Source organism: Platalea leucorodia, assembly GCF_965183815.1.
Source record: "Platalea leucorodia genome assembly, chromosome: W".
Lineage (NCBI taxonomy): Eukaryota > Metazoa > Chordata > Aves > Pelecaniformes > Threskiornithidae > Platalea > Platalea leucorodia.
Genome location: NC_138859.1, coordinates 5,833,177 through 5,847,997, shown reverse-complemented (window position 1 = coordinate 5,847,997; position 14,821 = coordinate 5,833,177). Strand labels below are relative to the sequence as shown.

The window sequence follows — 14,821 nt, the reverse complement described above, 5'->3', positions numbered from 1 at the left end:
TACATTTTTTTTTCCTAACATCCACTGGATAATTAGAATAACTACCAAATAATTTACCTTACGGTATAGAACCTTGTGTGTTCCTGTTAATTCTGGACTTGTGAGTTTTGTTTTCTGTCAGATAATAATGCTAACAGTTTCTATGAAAAATTTGTTAATATTATTTACTATTTCTATAAAGGTAATATCACAGATGCAGATCTGAAAAGATTCAGGCTCCTTATCTGCTTGCAGTCTCTAGAGATTTTCTATGAGTCCTCATGCATTATATTATAGAATAGAATAGAATAGAATAGAATAGAATAGAATAGCATAGAATAGAACAGAACAGAACAGAATAGAATAGTTCAGTTGAAAAGGACCTACAACGATCATCTAGTCCAACTGCCTGACTGCTTCAGGGCTGACCAAAAGTTAAAGCATTGTCCAAATGCCTCTTAAACACTGGCAGGCATGGGGCATCGACCACCTCTCTAGGAAGCCTGTTCCAGGGTTTGACCACCCTCTCGGTAAGGAAATGCTTCCTAATGTCCAGTCTGACCCTCCCCTGGCACAGCTTTGAACCATTCCCAGGCGTCCTGTCACTGGATACCAGGGAGAAGAGATCAGCACCTCCCTCTCCACTTCCCCTCCTCAGGAAGCTCTAGAGAGCAATGAGAGTGCCCCCCAGCCTCCTTTTCTCCAAACTAGCCAAACCCAGTGTCCTCAGCCGCTGCTCATAGGACATGCCTTCCAGCCCTGTCACCAGCTTTGTTGCCCTCCTCTGGACACAATCAAGGACCTTCACATCCTTTTTAAATTGTGGGGCCCAGAACTGCACACAGTACTCAAGGTGAGGCCGCACCAACGCTGAATACAGAGGGATCATCACCTCTTTTGACCGGCTCGTTATGCTGTGTTTGATGCACCCCAGAACGCAGTTTGCCCTCCTGGCTGCCAGGGCACACTGCTGAATCCTATTGAGCCTGCTGTCGACCAGCAGCCCCAGATCCCTTTCTGCAGGGCTGCTCTCCAGCCACTCCTCTCCCAGTCTATACTTGTGCCTGGCATTACTCCATCCTAGGTGCAGAATCTGGGATTCAGACTTGTTAAATTTCATCCCATTGATGATTGCCCAATTCTCCAATCTATCTAGATCCCTCTGCAAGGCCTCTTGTCCCTTGAGAGAGTCAACAGCACCTCCCAGTTTGGTATCGTCAGCAAACTTGCTAATGGTGCATTCAACTCCTGATAAACTTTTATCAACTCATTGATAAAAATATTGAACAGAACTGGCCATAGAATTGAGCCCTGAGGAACATCACTGGTGACCAGTTGCCAGCCAGATGTAGCCCCATTCATTACAACCCTTTGAGCTCTGCCCTTCAGCCAGTTCTTCACCCAGTACCATGTACCTGCTCATTCCACAGTTGGACAACTTGTCCAGAAGGATGCTGTGAGGGACAGTATCAGAGGTTGGAAGGGACCACTGGAGATGATTGTCTCATTCAGCCCCCCTGCTCAAAGCAGGCGCAGCTAGAGTGGGTTGCCCAGGATATTGTCCAGTTGGGTTTTTAATATCTTGAAGTATGCAGACTCCACCATCTGTTCCAGTGTTCAATGACCCTCATGGTGTATTTTTAAAAAAAAAAAAAGTGTGGAATTTCCTGTGTTTCAGTTTGTGCCCATCGCCTCTTGTCTTGTCACTGGGCACTGCTGAGAAGAGTCTGGCTCTATTATCTTTACACCCTCCCATCAGCTATTTATATAGATTGATAAGATCACCCCTGATCCTTCTCCAGGATGAACAGTCCCAGCTGTCTCATCCCCTCCTTGCATGAGAGATGCTCCAATCCCTTAATCGACTTCATGGCCCTTTGCTTGACTGGCTCTAGTGTGTCCATGTCTGTCTTGTATTGGGGAGCCCAGAACTGGACACAGGACTCGGTGTGACCTCACCACCTCCCTCAACCTGCTGGTGACACTCTTCCTAATACATCCCAGGATGCTGTTGGCTGCCTTTGCTGTGTGGGCACATTGCTGGCTCATGTTCAATTTGGTGTCCATCAGGACCCCCAGGTCTTTTTCTGCCAAGCTGTTTTCCAGCTGGGTGGCCCCTAGCATGTACTGGTGTCTGGGATTGTTCCTCCCCAGGTGCAGGACTTGGCATTTCCCGTTGCTGTACTTCATGAGGTTCTTGTCTGCCCGTTTCTCCAGTTTGTCAAGGTCCCTCTGGATGGCAGCACAATCCTCTGGAGTATCAGCCACTTCTCCCAGTTTTGTATCATCTGTTTTTAAATATAATATCAGTTTATTTTGCACAGCAGCAAGAGTAATGACATCGAGAAACTGACACTGTACGGAAAAGGCTATGCAGCTGAAGTTAGATTGGATATTCTGTGCATAGAACTGGAGAAGTGCAGTTCATGCCCTCCTGAATAATGCATGATGGACCAGCGTGGATTTTTTTGGCACATACACATCAGAGAGAATGGCATACAGGGATTCCCTTTAGAAAAGGCCATGGTTCTCCTAGGTATATACTCTCATCCCTCTGGAAGGGCAGGGCGCTGTATCTTCAAAGTAGTCTCCTAGAGAAGAATGATGGGCAAGAGCTATCTCCACCCAGAAATTGTATGTATGTTGTGAATGCTCTTAGCTGAGTATACATATATTATATATATGAGTATACATATATTGTATATATGTATTGTATACATATAGTATACAAATAGAAGATGTATGCAGTGCACAAATCATAGGTCTTGAGATATACTCTGCAAAAAATTGATAAACAACATCACTCTTCTAAAACAAGCAGATTTCAGTATTAGAAGACATTCTAACTAACTGGGTTGAGCAGGATACGTTTGATGCAACACAGTGCTATTGTCTTTCCTATTATGAGTTTTGTTATTAAATCCCATTGTAAAGGGCAGTGAAGGACTCTCAGGTGAAGTGGATCACATTGTTAGACTGAAGCAATGCAATTAAGATGGAGAATTTTTGGATGTACTGGGCTAAAAGAGAAAAATAGGTAGGGCTTCAAGGAGGAGAAAAAAAAAGGTTGCAGGTGCTTATTATTAAGACTCCTGGAAAAAAACACTTCACAAGTCAGTAGCAAAGTTTTCTATGGTAATAATAGAAAGACTGACATTCATTTATTGTTTGTATCTTGACAAAGTTTTAGTTAGGCTTCTAAAGCAGTTCTGTTAACTCTTAAAGAAGCAATATTGGACATTTGCTTTAGACATTAGTTTATAGTGTTTTCAAGTAGCTGCATAAATTGTCTGTCCTCCATGTTTTATCAAATATTTCTTGCTATTGGTATAAAAGCTACTTGCAGGCTGTAGTGTATGTTGTATATTGTACCTCTGTGCTTTTATTTTGCTGAGGAAGACAAACAGGCAATTATTCTTCAAAGACAAAACTTGGACATACAAGCATTTTTGGGAATAACTCTAATTGCATGTCTTGTAGCACACTGTAGATTTTATGATGTTTGGATTTGGGGTGGGTGGGTGGTCAGGCTGCAGTAGTTCTTTCAGAAACTTTTGTAGCAAACATGGAAAGACAGTTCCTAGAAGGCAGCTGTATGATCTTTCTGATAGGTCAATAAGAATAATATTCTGTAGACAAGACTAGTTTAGGATTTTTGTGATGCTACTGGAACAACCATTAACACATTTTAAGCAGTGCTGAATTTCTATATGTCAGCAATTAGATTAGTTTATGTATGTTTATGCTTTTTTATTATTATTGTGACATATGAATATGAGAGCTTTCAGGCTTTTCAGAGAATTCTTTGTGGATACATTTGGTGTTGAAGGATCATATGCTTTATTTTTTTTTTGTCTTTGCTTACTGCTTAAAGCTCAGTCTTCCAATATCTGTATATGATGTCATTGTTAGGTTGACAGTATTTCACACCTTTTATGTTTAACCATAATATAAACAATATATCTAATGGGAATAGGAATGCGATGGGAATGCTTTCCCAAGGGAATAGGAAATGCTACTTATGCAGTTGAGTCAGCACAGAACTGTAACATTTTATGTCACGTGGTAAGTTAGGAAGTATATAACTCTCTCAAAGTACTTGTGAGCGTGCCAGGGATCTTATGGGTGATAGATGATTCATCATTTTCATAGTGCAAGTATATTCCCATATTCTAGGTGCCATTTCACAAAATCACCTTTTCTGTATGTCTTTTTTTACCCCACGGTTGTGAATAAAATAAATAAAAGCAAGGGCTACTGTTTACCTAGGATGCATCTGTATAAAGAATTGCTTTCTAACTCTTTGGTAGCCTCTATTAGTTGAATGTGATTCTGGAATTTCTTTTTAGTAAACATACAAGATAGATAGGCCTTTTCAAGAAATGAGGAAAAGGAGGAGGGGGGTGGATTTTTTTGTTGTTGTGTGTTTATGAAGAAAAAGCAGCAGAAATTAGACTTCATAGCATGATATTTGATAGAGTTCAAGATTTAAGCTGGGGTGGGAATGCAGCCAAGAATTTGCTTCTGGGTTATTGCTGCTGCCATCTCAAAGCAGAAATATAGTCATATTACAGTGTCATAACACTAGCTGGCTTAGAGAAAGGATGCAATAATTGCTTATGAAGCTAGAAGGATAGTATTTGACTGTTTTACTGTTAGTGACAAACTGTACTGATCTGGCAAAGCAAGGACCAAGATTCCTGAAGGAGACTTTGTAGAATTTCAGGGCTGCTGGGCTAAAAAACCAAACAAACAGTGTGCATAACTGAATACTAAAGCTTCCTCTGAGGGTTCACTTTGTGACATCTGCACTGCCACATCTCCTAAAGATCTGGTTTTGAAATACTTGCTGGGTCAAAGCTTTACACTCTTTTACATGCTGTATTTTTGTATCTTATTGCACTAAAGTATTACTCTTGACTTTAGATACCTAGCTCTTTAATATTAGCAGCATTCCATAGGAGTCTCCTATTAGTATGATAGCATTTCTCATAGCAGCTTACCAAGGTATTTGCTGGTGGATCACATAGAGAAAGAAAATTCATGATACTGGTTTTCTATGCTGTTTGCTTTATTTTTCTAATATGACTTTCCCAAGCATATCATATCTGATGGAGGTTTTATAGTTAGAACAGAGAAGAACATTCTTTATGATAGTGAATGAGTGGGGGAAATAGTCTGAAAGATGGTTTCTCCATTAAGATTTAGTTAAGGTTTAGGCGGGGGGGGGGGGGGGGGGGGGGGGGCTGCAGGGGTGGTCTCTGTGGGAAGAGGTATGGGGCTGCCCTGTGCCGGACACAGCTGGTTCCAGCCAGCTTGTTGATGGACCCACAGCAGGCTGAAGCTGAGCCAGTCAACAAAGTTGGTGGCGCCTCTGTGAAAACATTTAAGAAAGGACAAAAATTCCAGATGACGAGCAGAGGAGTGAGGGGGAAAAAAAGTGAGAAACAGCAGTATGAACACCAAGGTCAAAGAAGAAGGAGCAGGAGGAGTTTCTCCAGGCACCAGAGCAGATATTCCCCTGCAGCCGGAGCAGGTAGATATTTCCTGAAGGAACTGAGACCTGTGGAAAACCCACTCTAGAGCAGATTTTTCCTGACAGGAACTGCAGCTTGTGGAGAGGACCTACGCTGGAGCAGGGGAAAAGTGTGAGGAGGAAGGAGCGGCAGAGAAGAACTGTTATGGACTGACCTAAATCCCCCGTTTCCCATCCCCCCTGCATTGCTTAGGGTGTGGGGAAACAGAGGAGTCAGGAATGAAGGAGTGAAGTTGAGCCTGGGAAAAAGGAGTAGGGAGAAGGTGTTGTTTTAATTTCTCTTTGTTTCTCACAATCCAAATCTATTTTAATTGGCAAAAATTGAAGGAATTTTCCTCAAGTCAAGTCTGTTTTGCCCGTGACAGTAATTGGTAAGTGATCTTCCTGTCTTTATCTCTACCCATGAGCTTTTCCATCTTATTTTCTCCCCCTGTTCTGTTGAGGAGGGGAGGTGAGAGAGCGGCTGGGTGGGTGTGTGGCAGCTGGCCGAGGTCAACCCACCATAGTTGTCTACCACTGAGGGCAGCTATTAATTTTTCAACGTGCTTAATTTAATAGATTATTGACAAAGAAAAAAGTTTTCTGTGACGATTTAGCAGTCTCAACATCCCAATAGACTGTGTGTGATCATTGCAATGAAAAGGAAGGGCTATAACACTTCAGAAAGTGTTTGTCATGTTTTGGTGTTTTCCTCATTTCTTATTCCCACTGCCAAACCAGAGATATTTCTACATCGGTCACTCAAATTATGTAATTTTATTTTCTTACCATGTCTAGTCTCTATCTCCTGATTCCTCTTCACCCTGGGGTGCTGAACCAAGTAGGCAACATCATCAGGATGTCTGCAGTACAGCAGAGACCTCCACTAATAAAGAGGTAGCGCAATCTTTTTAAAAGCCACCATCTTCTCTGTATTGCTTATGCCTTTCTATTTTCTTTACTTCTTTGTACATGTGTAATCTCCTCTCTTGTACCAAAACAGCAACAAAAAGAAAAAACTGATTTGACATTTTTTCCTTTGTGCTTGCCTCCCTGTCTGACTGAATGCATAACATACTGTATCTAAGACCATTTGCGATGGCATTCCTTACTCTGTGTTTGGCTGCAACAACACTTGTTTAACAGGCTAGAGGGTATTGATTTATTGAGGAACAGCTGCCAACGTCACCTTTGTATTCAGGGCAAGAGGAGCTAGCCCTCTTCCTTATCTCTGCAGAATATCTTGCCATAAAGAAAATAACATTTCTCAGCCAGGTGAGTAGGCCCTTCCAATGTAGTAATTTAATGCTGCCTACTATCTTATTGATGGGCAAACTGACCCATAGGAACAAGTAAATGATTTCTCAATAGCCTGCCAATGATTCACAGGCAGAACTGGAACTGGAATCTAGGAGTCCTGACTCTGGGCTCCTTGAAAGCAAGCTATACACTTCATTTTTTTTTGTCAAGGCCTGTACCTGGCAGGTTTCCACACTGCAATAGTTCCACTGAGATGAGAAATGCTTCTTATTTCACTGATATGAGATGAGAATTTTTTTTTTCAAACTTCAATGTTAGATTTGTTAACAGAGATCTCTAAGCAAGTAGACACAGTTGCTGATAGATAACTTGTGCTTAGCTATCAGCTAACAGCATGATATCTTCTACAAATGAATAAACCAATCTACTGTAACCAGAAATATTGGTTGAAATTTAAACAAAACTTAGTCCATTCCTTTTTTTTTTCTTCTTTACCATCTAGGGGGAAAAAAGCTTGTAGCCTGTGTATATATATTAATTTAAATCTATGCTCGCATTTAGAAGGGGATGGAAGCTTTCAGAAGACTTAGGAAGTTTGTCCTTAATTTATCCTGCACCAAAGCCTTCAACAGTATTGGATTGTGTCATTATGATTTCATCTACAATACTCTTTAGCTTGCTAAAAGGCTTTATTCAGTTTACAGATGTAGTTGCTTTGTGACAACTCTAAAGGCTGACAGTTGTTGGATATCATTAATCTTACTCAAAGGAAAAAACAAAAAAGATTTTAGTTTTCACTCTGTGATCACATACAGTGTTAAAAGTAATAAACTTTCAGAGTAATTTCAGTCAGTTGTGTTGTGGGGTGCTGGGGTTTTTTCCATGCAAATAAGCAACACTGCATGGTTTAGTACCTCCCTTACAAAAATAATAATGACAAAGCCTCATCATTTTTGGGAAACACTTTTAGGTCTTAACAAAGCCTTTATTTAAAATGTAAATTTTACAGTGTTCAGTTGATGGACAAAAACAGTAATTCAACATTAATGACCTATATTTTTATTACTCATGGATATATAATTAAAATTGATTCCCCTTTTTCAATAATGTTATCTGATACCTTGTTATTACTTTAGTTTTATCAGTGTTTCTTGACATGGATAATGAATGAAAAAAATTGTCTGCGTAGAGCCTTTGTAATAAAAACATTAATTTGATGTTTGTTTACACAGTTTTATCCTGAAATGAAGTTTTATTGGCTAGTCAGATTATTGAATATCTGTCAAACCTGTAATTATATACATAAAATTTGGTTAGGCCTTGAGTCTTTAAAAAAAATTATACGTATGCTTTGAAAAGGATACTTATATGGATAAGCTGCCTCTGATTTTTTGGAAGTGTACAGTTGTTTTGTTCTCTAGGCCTGTCAGAATCCAGCTAATTGAATCTCTGCTAGCATCACAGTAGCAGCAATTGCATGCAATTATTGAAGTGGGTATAGGTGGCGCAGTAAAAATAAAGTCATCACAACAGATTGAATAGCCAAAGAACAGCCACACCTGATTTGAATATAAATGCTTGTGTCCTCTCAGCACTTGATTTCCCTTAAGCATTTTGACAGCAGGCGGTCATTAGTCACAAATTTCTCTCTGCTGATATTGTCTCTAAGAAGAATCATAGAATCATTTAGGTTGGAAAAGACCTTTAAGATCAAGTCAAACCGTAAACCTAACACTGCCAAATTCGCCACAGGAGCTTTCATGGTTTTGCTGGACGACTCAGCAACTCTCTTTCATGAGGAAAGGCCAAGTATTTTAAGGTTCTCTAGGCTCTGTTTTCTGTTTCATGCGCCTTTTGTTTTTCTGCCGCCGATTATTTTACAGTGAGGACAGCATAGTAGGATGAAAAATATTACTTATTCCTTGCATCCTTGTAACAATAAATGGAAAAGACTCACTGGATTAGTCATTTACCTGTCACATAAGTGTGTACTTCCCAAGTGATTGATTTGTCACAAGTGTACAGAACCTGTTAAACTGCCTATCATAAAGGAAAACAACTTGGTATATATGTGAATATGTAAATGCAACTGAACTTCTTCTGAGACGCTGGACTTTATCCTGATCATACATGGATCTTGTTTTGAGATATATATATAGATATAGATAGATAGATAGATATGAGTTGCTCCAAATTTAATACATTGTAGAATGAGGTTCAGGTTTGTCAACATCTTGTAATGCTTGGCTTATCCAAAACTTTTATTTCAGAAAGGTTTAATAGCAGCATATGCTTTAGTATACCTATTACCATGTTTTTTTATACAAAGTTGTCTTTAGTAAATTCTCCCATATCTATATATTGTTGAATACAACAAAATGATGAGTCTCCCTGAAGTTATAATTTCTAGATATTTATATTGTTACCACAGAATCTTTCATAGAAAATTACAATTGGAAATTAGGTATTATTTTAGTCTGTGTGTCTACAAATGTAGGACAGACTTTTTTTTTCTATTAGTCCACCTTTCATGAAAGTGAGGCTTTACTTGATTCAACAAACAAGGAATAAATGCCTTGCTTGCAGTTTTCATTGTCTAAATCATGCACGTTTATATGTACTTTTGTGCTTGTTACAGCATAAACATAGTCAGTGTAGGACCGTTATTAAATGCATTTACTCCAGCAGATATAGGTGGCTACATAGCCTGTCAAGAACGATCCTAATAAGTAATTAAATTTGGTTCATAATTAACAGAGCAGATCAATGCTTTTTGTCATGAATAATAATAGTATTGGTCCATTTTAAATATCTCCATATGTATTTATTTAGAAAATGTCTTTGAAAGATGATGTATTTTCCTGTATTTCCATTTGTTAAAGAGAGCACAGCACTAATTAGTAGTCAGGAAGCATATTGCCAAACACTAAGAGCTAATTCAAAATAATGTAGTGTTGTTGCCTGATTGATGAACGTGTTAATAGAATATACCATATTTAGGGATAATAACCCTCTAATAATTGGTCAGACTTTTAATTTTAAAGTAAATATTTTCCTAATAAACTCTCACCATCTTTTGCTAATAACTATTACTGTGATTTCATTTTTATGGAGAAATTTTTAATGTGTATTTAAGCATACATTGTTCTGTTTGAAATCCTATTTGTCTTGATTACAGTCCAGAAAAAGCTTGGCTTCATTCCCAACATATGTTGAAGGTAAGATATAGTTCATAATTTAAATTTTTTTTCATTATATGAAGAACTCCAATGTTTTTAATGTATAGAACTTTATTTTTATGTGCAGAACATAAAACTTGCTAAGGTTGGATGAATTTAGATTAAACTGTGTCCAACCTGGAACTTGAATTAAACCCTAGTAGGCTTTTTTTGGAAGTAGAGTAAAATCTCTCTCTCATTTTGTAACATTTTATTGATGGCTCCTGCCACCTTTCTACTGGGTTGTTATCGTTATCATTTAAATCACTGATTAAAAAAAAAAACACTGTGGAATTCATAATGTATGTGAATGTGTATGTAGAGAGTAATTTGTTGTCTGATAAGGAATAGAGGTTAGACGAAAGTCAAAATCTCCACAAAACTGAGATTTAATTGGGAGGCAAGTAGGAGGAAACTTGCACTGATTTTCAGGTACTTATCCTCTGATTAAATAACCCTTATGCTTTATAGAATGAAAAAAAAAAAAGCTGATATATTTAATTTGGAATGTCTTTGAATTCCTTGATTGCTTTATAGTGTATTGTCTGTAGACTGTAAATTTTGGCATTGGTTTAGTCTTTAAAAGTATACGTTGCATATTTTAGAACCTGTGACATGTCATATGGTCAGAACAACAGGTTTTGTTCATTGTCCTGATTTAGACTGCAGTGAGTGATCAAGCACAGGGTTGCCCAATGGGGGCCCACAAACACCACAGATCATGATTGACATAATTTATTATCCTTTTTCCTGCTCCTTGGCCCTCCTTTTTGTCACCCTTGTATCTCCCTTTCTAATATCCATGCCTGGACTTGGGGCCCCTCACCCACACCTTGAGTCTTTCCAGATGTGGGTCTCCTACTTGCCAGCTAGTCCAGGTTGATGTTTGCTAGCAAATTACACGCACACACACACAGAGTATTAAAATTCATTAGGGAAATATAAACACACCCTGATTCCTCCAGTTGCTGGCACCTAGACCTATGGGCCCTGTGACTTGTGGCCCCTTCTCCAGTTGCTGGCACTTAAACCTTGCAGTGCTCACATAGGACAGAGGGTGAAAACACACAGAAAAAAGAATTAAGAAAAAGGATTTAATAAGAAGACAGGACAGACTGCAGTGATCAGGCACAAGGCTCAGTCAAACAAGTGTACTGACTGGCAGCCTGCTTACATGCAACCGGCCTCTTCTATCCCCCTTTTTCTCCATTTTCCCATGCTTGTACTTCCCCCCTCATCTACCTTGATCCCTCCCATTCTCCACCCTGGTCTCCTCTCAAATAAACAACCCACCTCTAATTACTTTTTCCCCACTGGTCCATTTTGCTACATCCGTACCCAAATTTGGTATTTCTGATACCAGTCCCTAGACATTCTCAGCCTTATATGCTACAGTTACCCAGGCACTACTGGCCTTGCAAGGTTCCACTCCCCCAAAGGCCCCCAGTGCTCCCTGTCAGGTGTCTGTGAAGTCTCACGTAGCTCCCCCTTAACCACCAGTGCAATCCAGCCATCCCTCACAGCGCTGCCTGTAACTTTTGACAGCTTCTCACTCTCTTACTTGTCACGTCCGGTAATTTCTCATGTCACGGCCAGTAGTTTTCCACATCCTGTTCAATTAGCTGAACCTTGGGCCACAGCCTAATCAGTGGCCCAATTATTTGCCTGCAGCCCTAACAATATAAATTCCATTCCTTTGGGTTTCATTCTTGAAAGTGACTAGTGACCATAATTACTTTCATTTTTTGGATGTCCATTTATGTAGTATCTGAACAGATTGAGCACACTCAAGGTACCTCAAAATCAGTAGTCATAAACTTTCATCTATAAAGAAGCCATAAACTGGGAAAGCTTCATGATAAAGTTTGTGTATGTACTCATATCTGTGTGTATATTATGAGTGTGATTAAGATTTCGCTCTAGCTACTAATTTTTTTAACTTAATAATGACATATTCTTTTGGGGGTAAAGTTCTCAGTCCTTGTTAATGTCATTTTTGGTGAATTAGAAGAAAATTGGCATTTTTGTGTTATGTTCAATTTCAGGCTTTAGCACCTCTTAAATCTCAGGCTAACTCCTGAGTTGACCAAAACCTCTGTTCTGAAAGGATCAGGTTTTGTTCCTAGCAAAATAGAGAGCAAAACCAGTTTATACTTCTTGATAAAATATAGACAATTTTACCAATTCTCTCAAATGATGATTATCTGTACGTTTTCACTGGCCTTGAACATAGATTTTTTTTTTACTTGTAGCAAAACAAGAAGCTTCTTGCATAAACCTTCTTTTTTCTCAGATCATGAGAATTTTAACATATAGAGAGAAAAGCCCTGTTCTGCAGATATAATCCCCAAACACCTGAAAACCTGTATATTATACATGTTTCTCTGTACTGACTTGTGAGGTGATAAATACCTCATTGACTTTTAACTTTACACAGAAGCTGATGAGAGCTGGTCATTAAGTATCTTGCAGGACTAAGACAGTAGCTTTTTCCAGATGCAAGAGCCCTTGCTCTGTATATTTACCATCAAAATCTTTTTGTTTAACACATACCCCCCTCTCCCCACCCCAACACAATACCCTTGTTGGGAACGAGTGTGATTTTGATAATATTGATCTCCTCTGTTATGGGGGTGGGTGTATCATAATTGTAAAGCACAGGAGATTCCACTACCTGTTCAAAGTGCTGAGAGAACAATTTAAGTATTCTTGTTTCTATGTAAGAACAAAACTAAAGAGGCTATTTTGCTCTAGAGTAAACCCTGCCTTATTGGAGAATGATCTATTGTGAGAAATTGAATTAGCAATTAGTTTCTGCTGGAAAGATGTTGAGAAGATATGCTCAGTGTTTTGTATGCCTTGATTGGTTGTCATGCCATCATGCTAAAGTAGTTCAGGGGAGCATTTACAGCTCTTAGGTACAGGCTCAAATAGTGAGAATATTATTTTTTAACCATGGTTTAATGGATTTTTCCCCCCTATATTTGTAGTTCCTGGACCTTGTGATCCTGAAGACTTGATTGATGGAATAATTTTTGCTGCCAATTATCTCGGCTCCACTCAACTCCTTTCTGACAAAACTCCCTCCAAGAATGTGAGAATGATGCAGGCACAAGAGGCTGTCAGCAGAATCAAGGTGAGGGATGACTCTTACTGTTTCTCAAGTTGGTGTTTTAAAGCTGCAGATGTAAACTTCTTGTATGCTTAAGTCTTCTCATGTTGGGTTATCTGTCGTTTCAGAAACATTAAGTGACTAATCTCTCTTTGTGCAAGATAAACCACTTATTTAATGCTGCTTTTGGAACAAGGGTGAAAGGAAAAAAAGTTCCAGATAATTCTAATTTGTACAGTACAACTTCTGCTCTATTCCGTTAGCCAAAAATCTATAATTGTCAGGGCAGGCCCAAAATGAGAGACAAAGACATACGATTCAAAGGCTCTAGGCAAGTAATAGCTCAAAGAGGCTGAGCTCTGCCTGCTAGCCAGTTTTATTAGCTGTCCTGATAACAAACCAAGTGCAGATGTAGACATACTATTTACAAAACATCATCTCCTTTGAACAGATACAAGCATAAACCTGACACCATTCCCCTCCCCTCCCCCCCCCAAGGGTGTGCCTCCACACCCTCCAGTGGACCTGGCTTAGCAGAATAATGGACACGAAAAGCCTGAACCTTAGCTGGGGTATGCACCTCTGATGCGGGCTCCCAGGAATGGTCCTCCAGGCCATACCCTACCCAATCAATCAAATACTGCAGGGTACCCCAGGACATCCTGGAATCCAAAATAGCCCAGAAATGATATTCTCTCTGGCCCTGGACCGTAATTGGAGGCGGAGGTCAAGGTTGCTGCTAGAAGGGATCTGGGTGAATGGTTTTTAATGGAGAGACGTGAACAACAGGGTGAATCTGAATAGGGTATTTTGAGTCATCTTTGACATAGTGTCTGCACTGTGGAGTTTTAGCTCAAGATTTTTTCCTTTCTATTTTTGACATGTGCTTTTGTTTTTCGTGTGTGAGATCCATCATTGTGTACAGTTTCTAGTTTTGTCTGGAAAAGAATCTGATTTTGGGAACAGTTACAATTGCTTATCTGGGGAGTTTGAAAAAAAAAAAATAAATCCTACCAGTGTGTGCAGAAGCTGTTGTTCAGGATATGTATGTTATTTCTTAATGTCAGTGTCAATTAATTTAATGGAGAGTCTTCAGTATGAGCCAGTTCCAATTGCTTTTGCAATAGCTTGGTGATAGCAAACTATAGCATATTTCTCTATCTGAAAAAGATGATTAGAAATGTGAAAATGCTTGGGTTTATTTGTAAATAAGAAACAGAATCGAATGGTTCAGCGGCTGCTTTCAGACTGGTTTAAAGTAAATCTGGCAGACTTAAGTTGTGAGCATGAACATAAAATGTTGAGTGCATCCATGATGCAGGCTTTCTGTTTACAGTTCCTAATACTAATTATTCATAAATCTTTATCTATAAAGTGTTACCCTGTAGTCCTGTAATACCGTATTACCATTGGTAGTTTTGTATTGAGTTTGCAAGGCCTCAGGACTGAAATTTGTCAGGCCTGCTCTGTCTGAACTTTTCTTGATCTGCTCATAGCTTTGTTTTAACTTGGTTTAGCTATAAAAGCAATTTTTATAATTGATCAGGTGTCTATGGATAATATGATTTTCTTTTGTTTATCTTTGTATGGTGCCACCATGGTTTTATGATTCTGACATAATAATGTAGTGTAGAGAAATACAGGCCCAGTATGATAGCAGGGGCCTTGAGAATTGGAGACACAGGACACGGTGTAGAGGAGTACAGGCATGGGATGCTAAGAGATGGAGCACAGACT

The 14,821-nt window shown here is 39.2% G+C and overlaps 1 protein-coding gene across 1 annotated transcript in view; it reads left to right on the top strand.

Annotated features, from left to right (window-relative positions):
• Nucleotides 1-14,821, top strand: part of LOC309601580 (amyloid-beta A4 precursor protein-binding family A member 1-like) — a gene marked incomplete at its 3' end in the record, with an annotated part of 61,291 nt that overhangs the window by 29,568 nt on the left and 16,902 nt on the right. Inside the window, exons 3-5 of the mRNA XM_082334677.1 lie at nucleotides 6,293-6,391; nucleotides 9,933-9,972; nucleotides 12,963-13,108. Coding sequence (XP_082190803.1) covers nucleotides 6,293-6,391; nucleotides 9,933-9,972; nucleotides 12,963-13,108 — 285 coding nt within the window. The remainder of the gene's footprint in view (nucleotides 1-6,292; nucleotides 6,392-9,932; nucleotides 9,973-12,962; nucleotides 13,109-14,821) is intronic.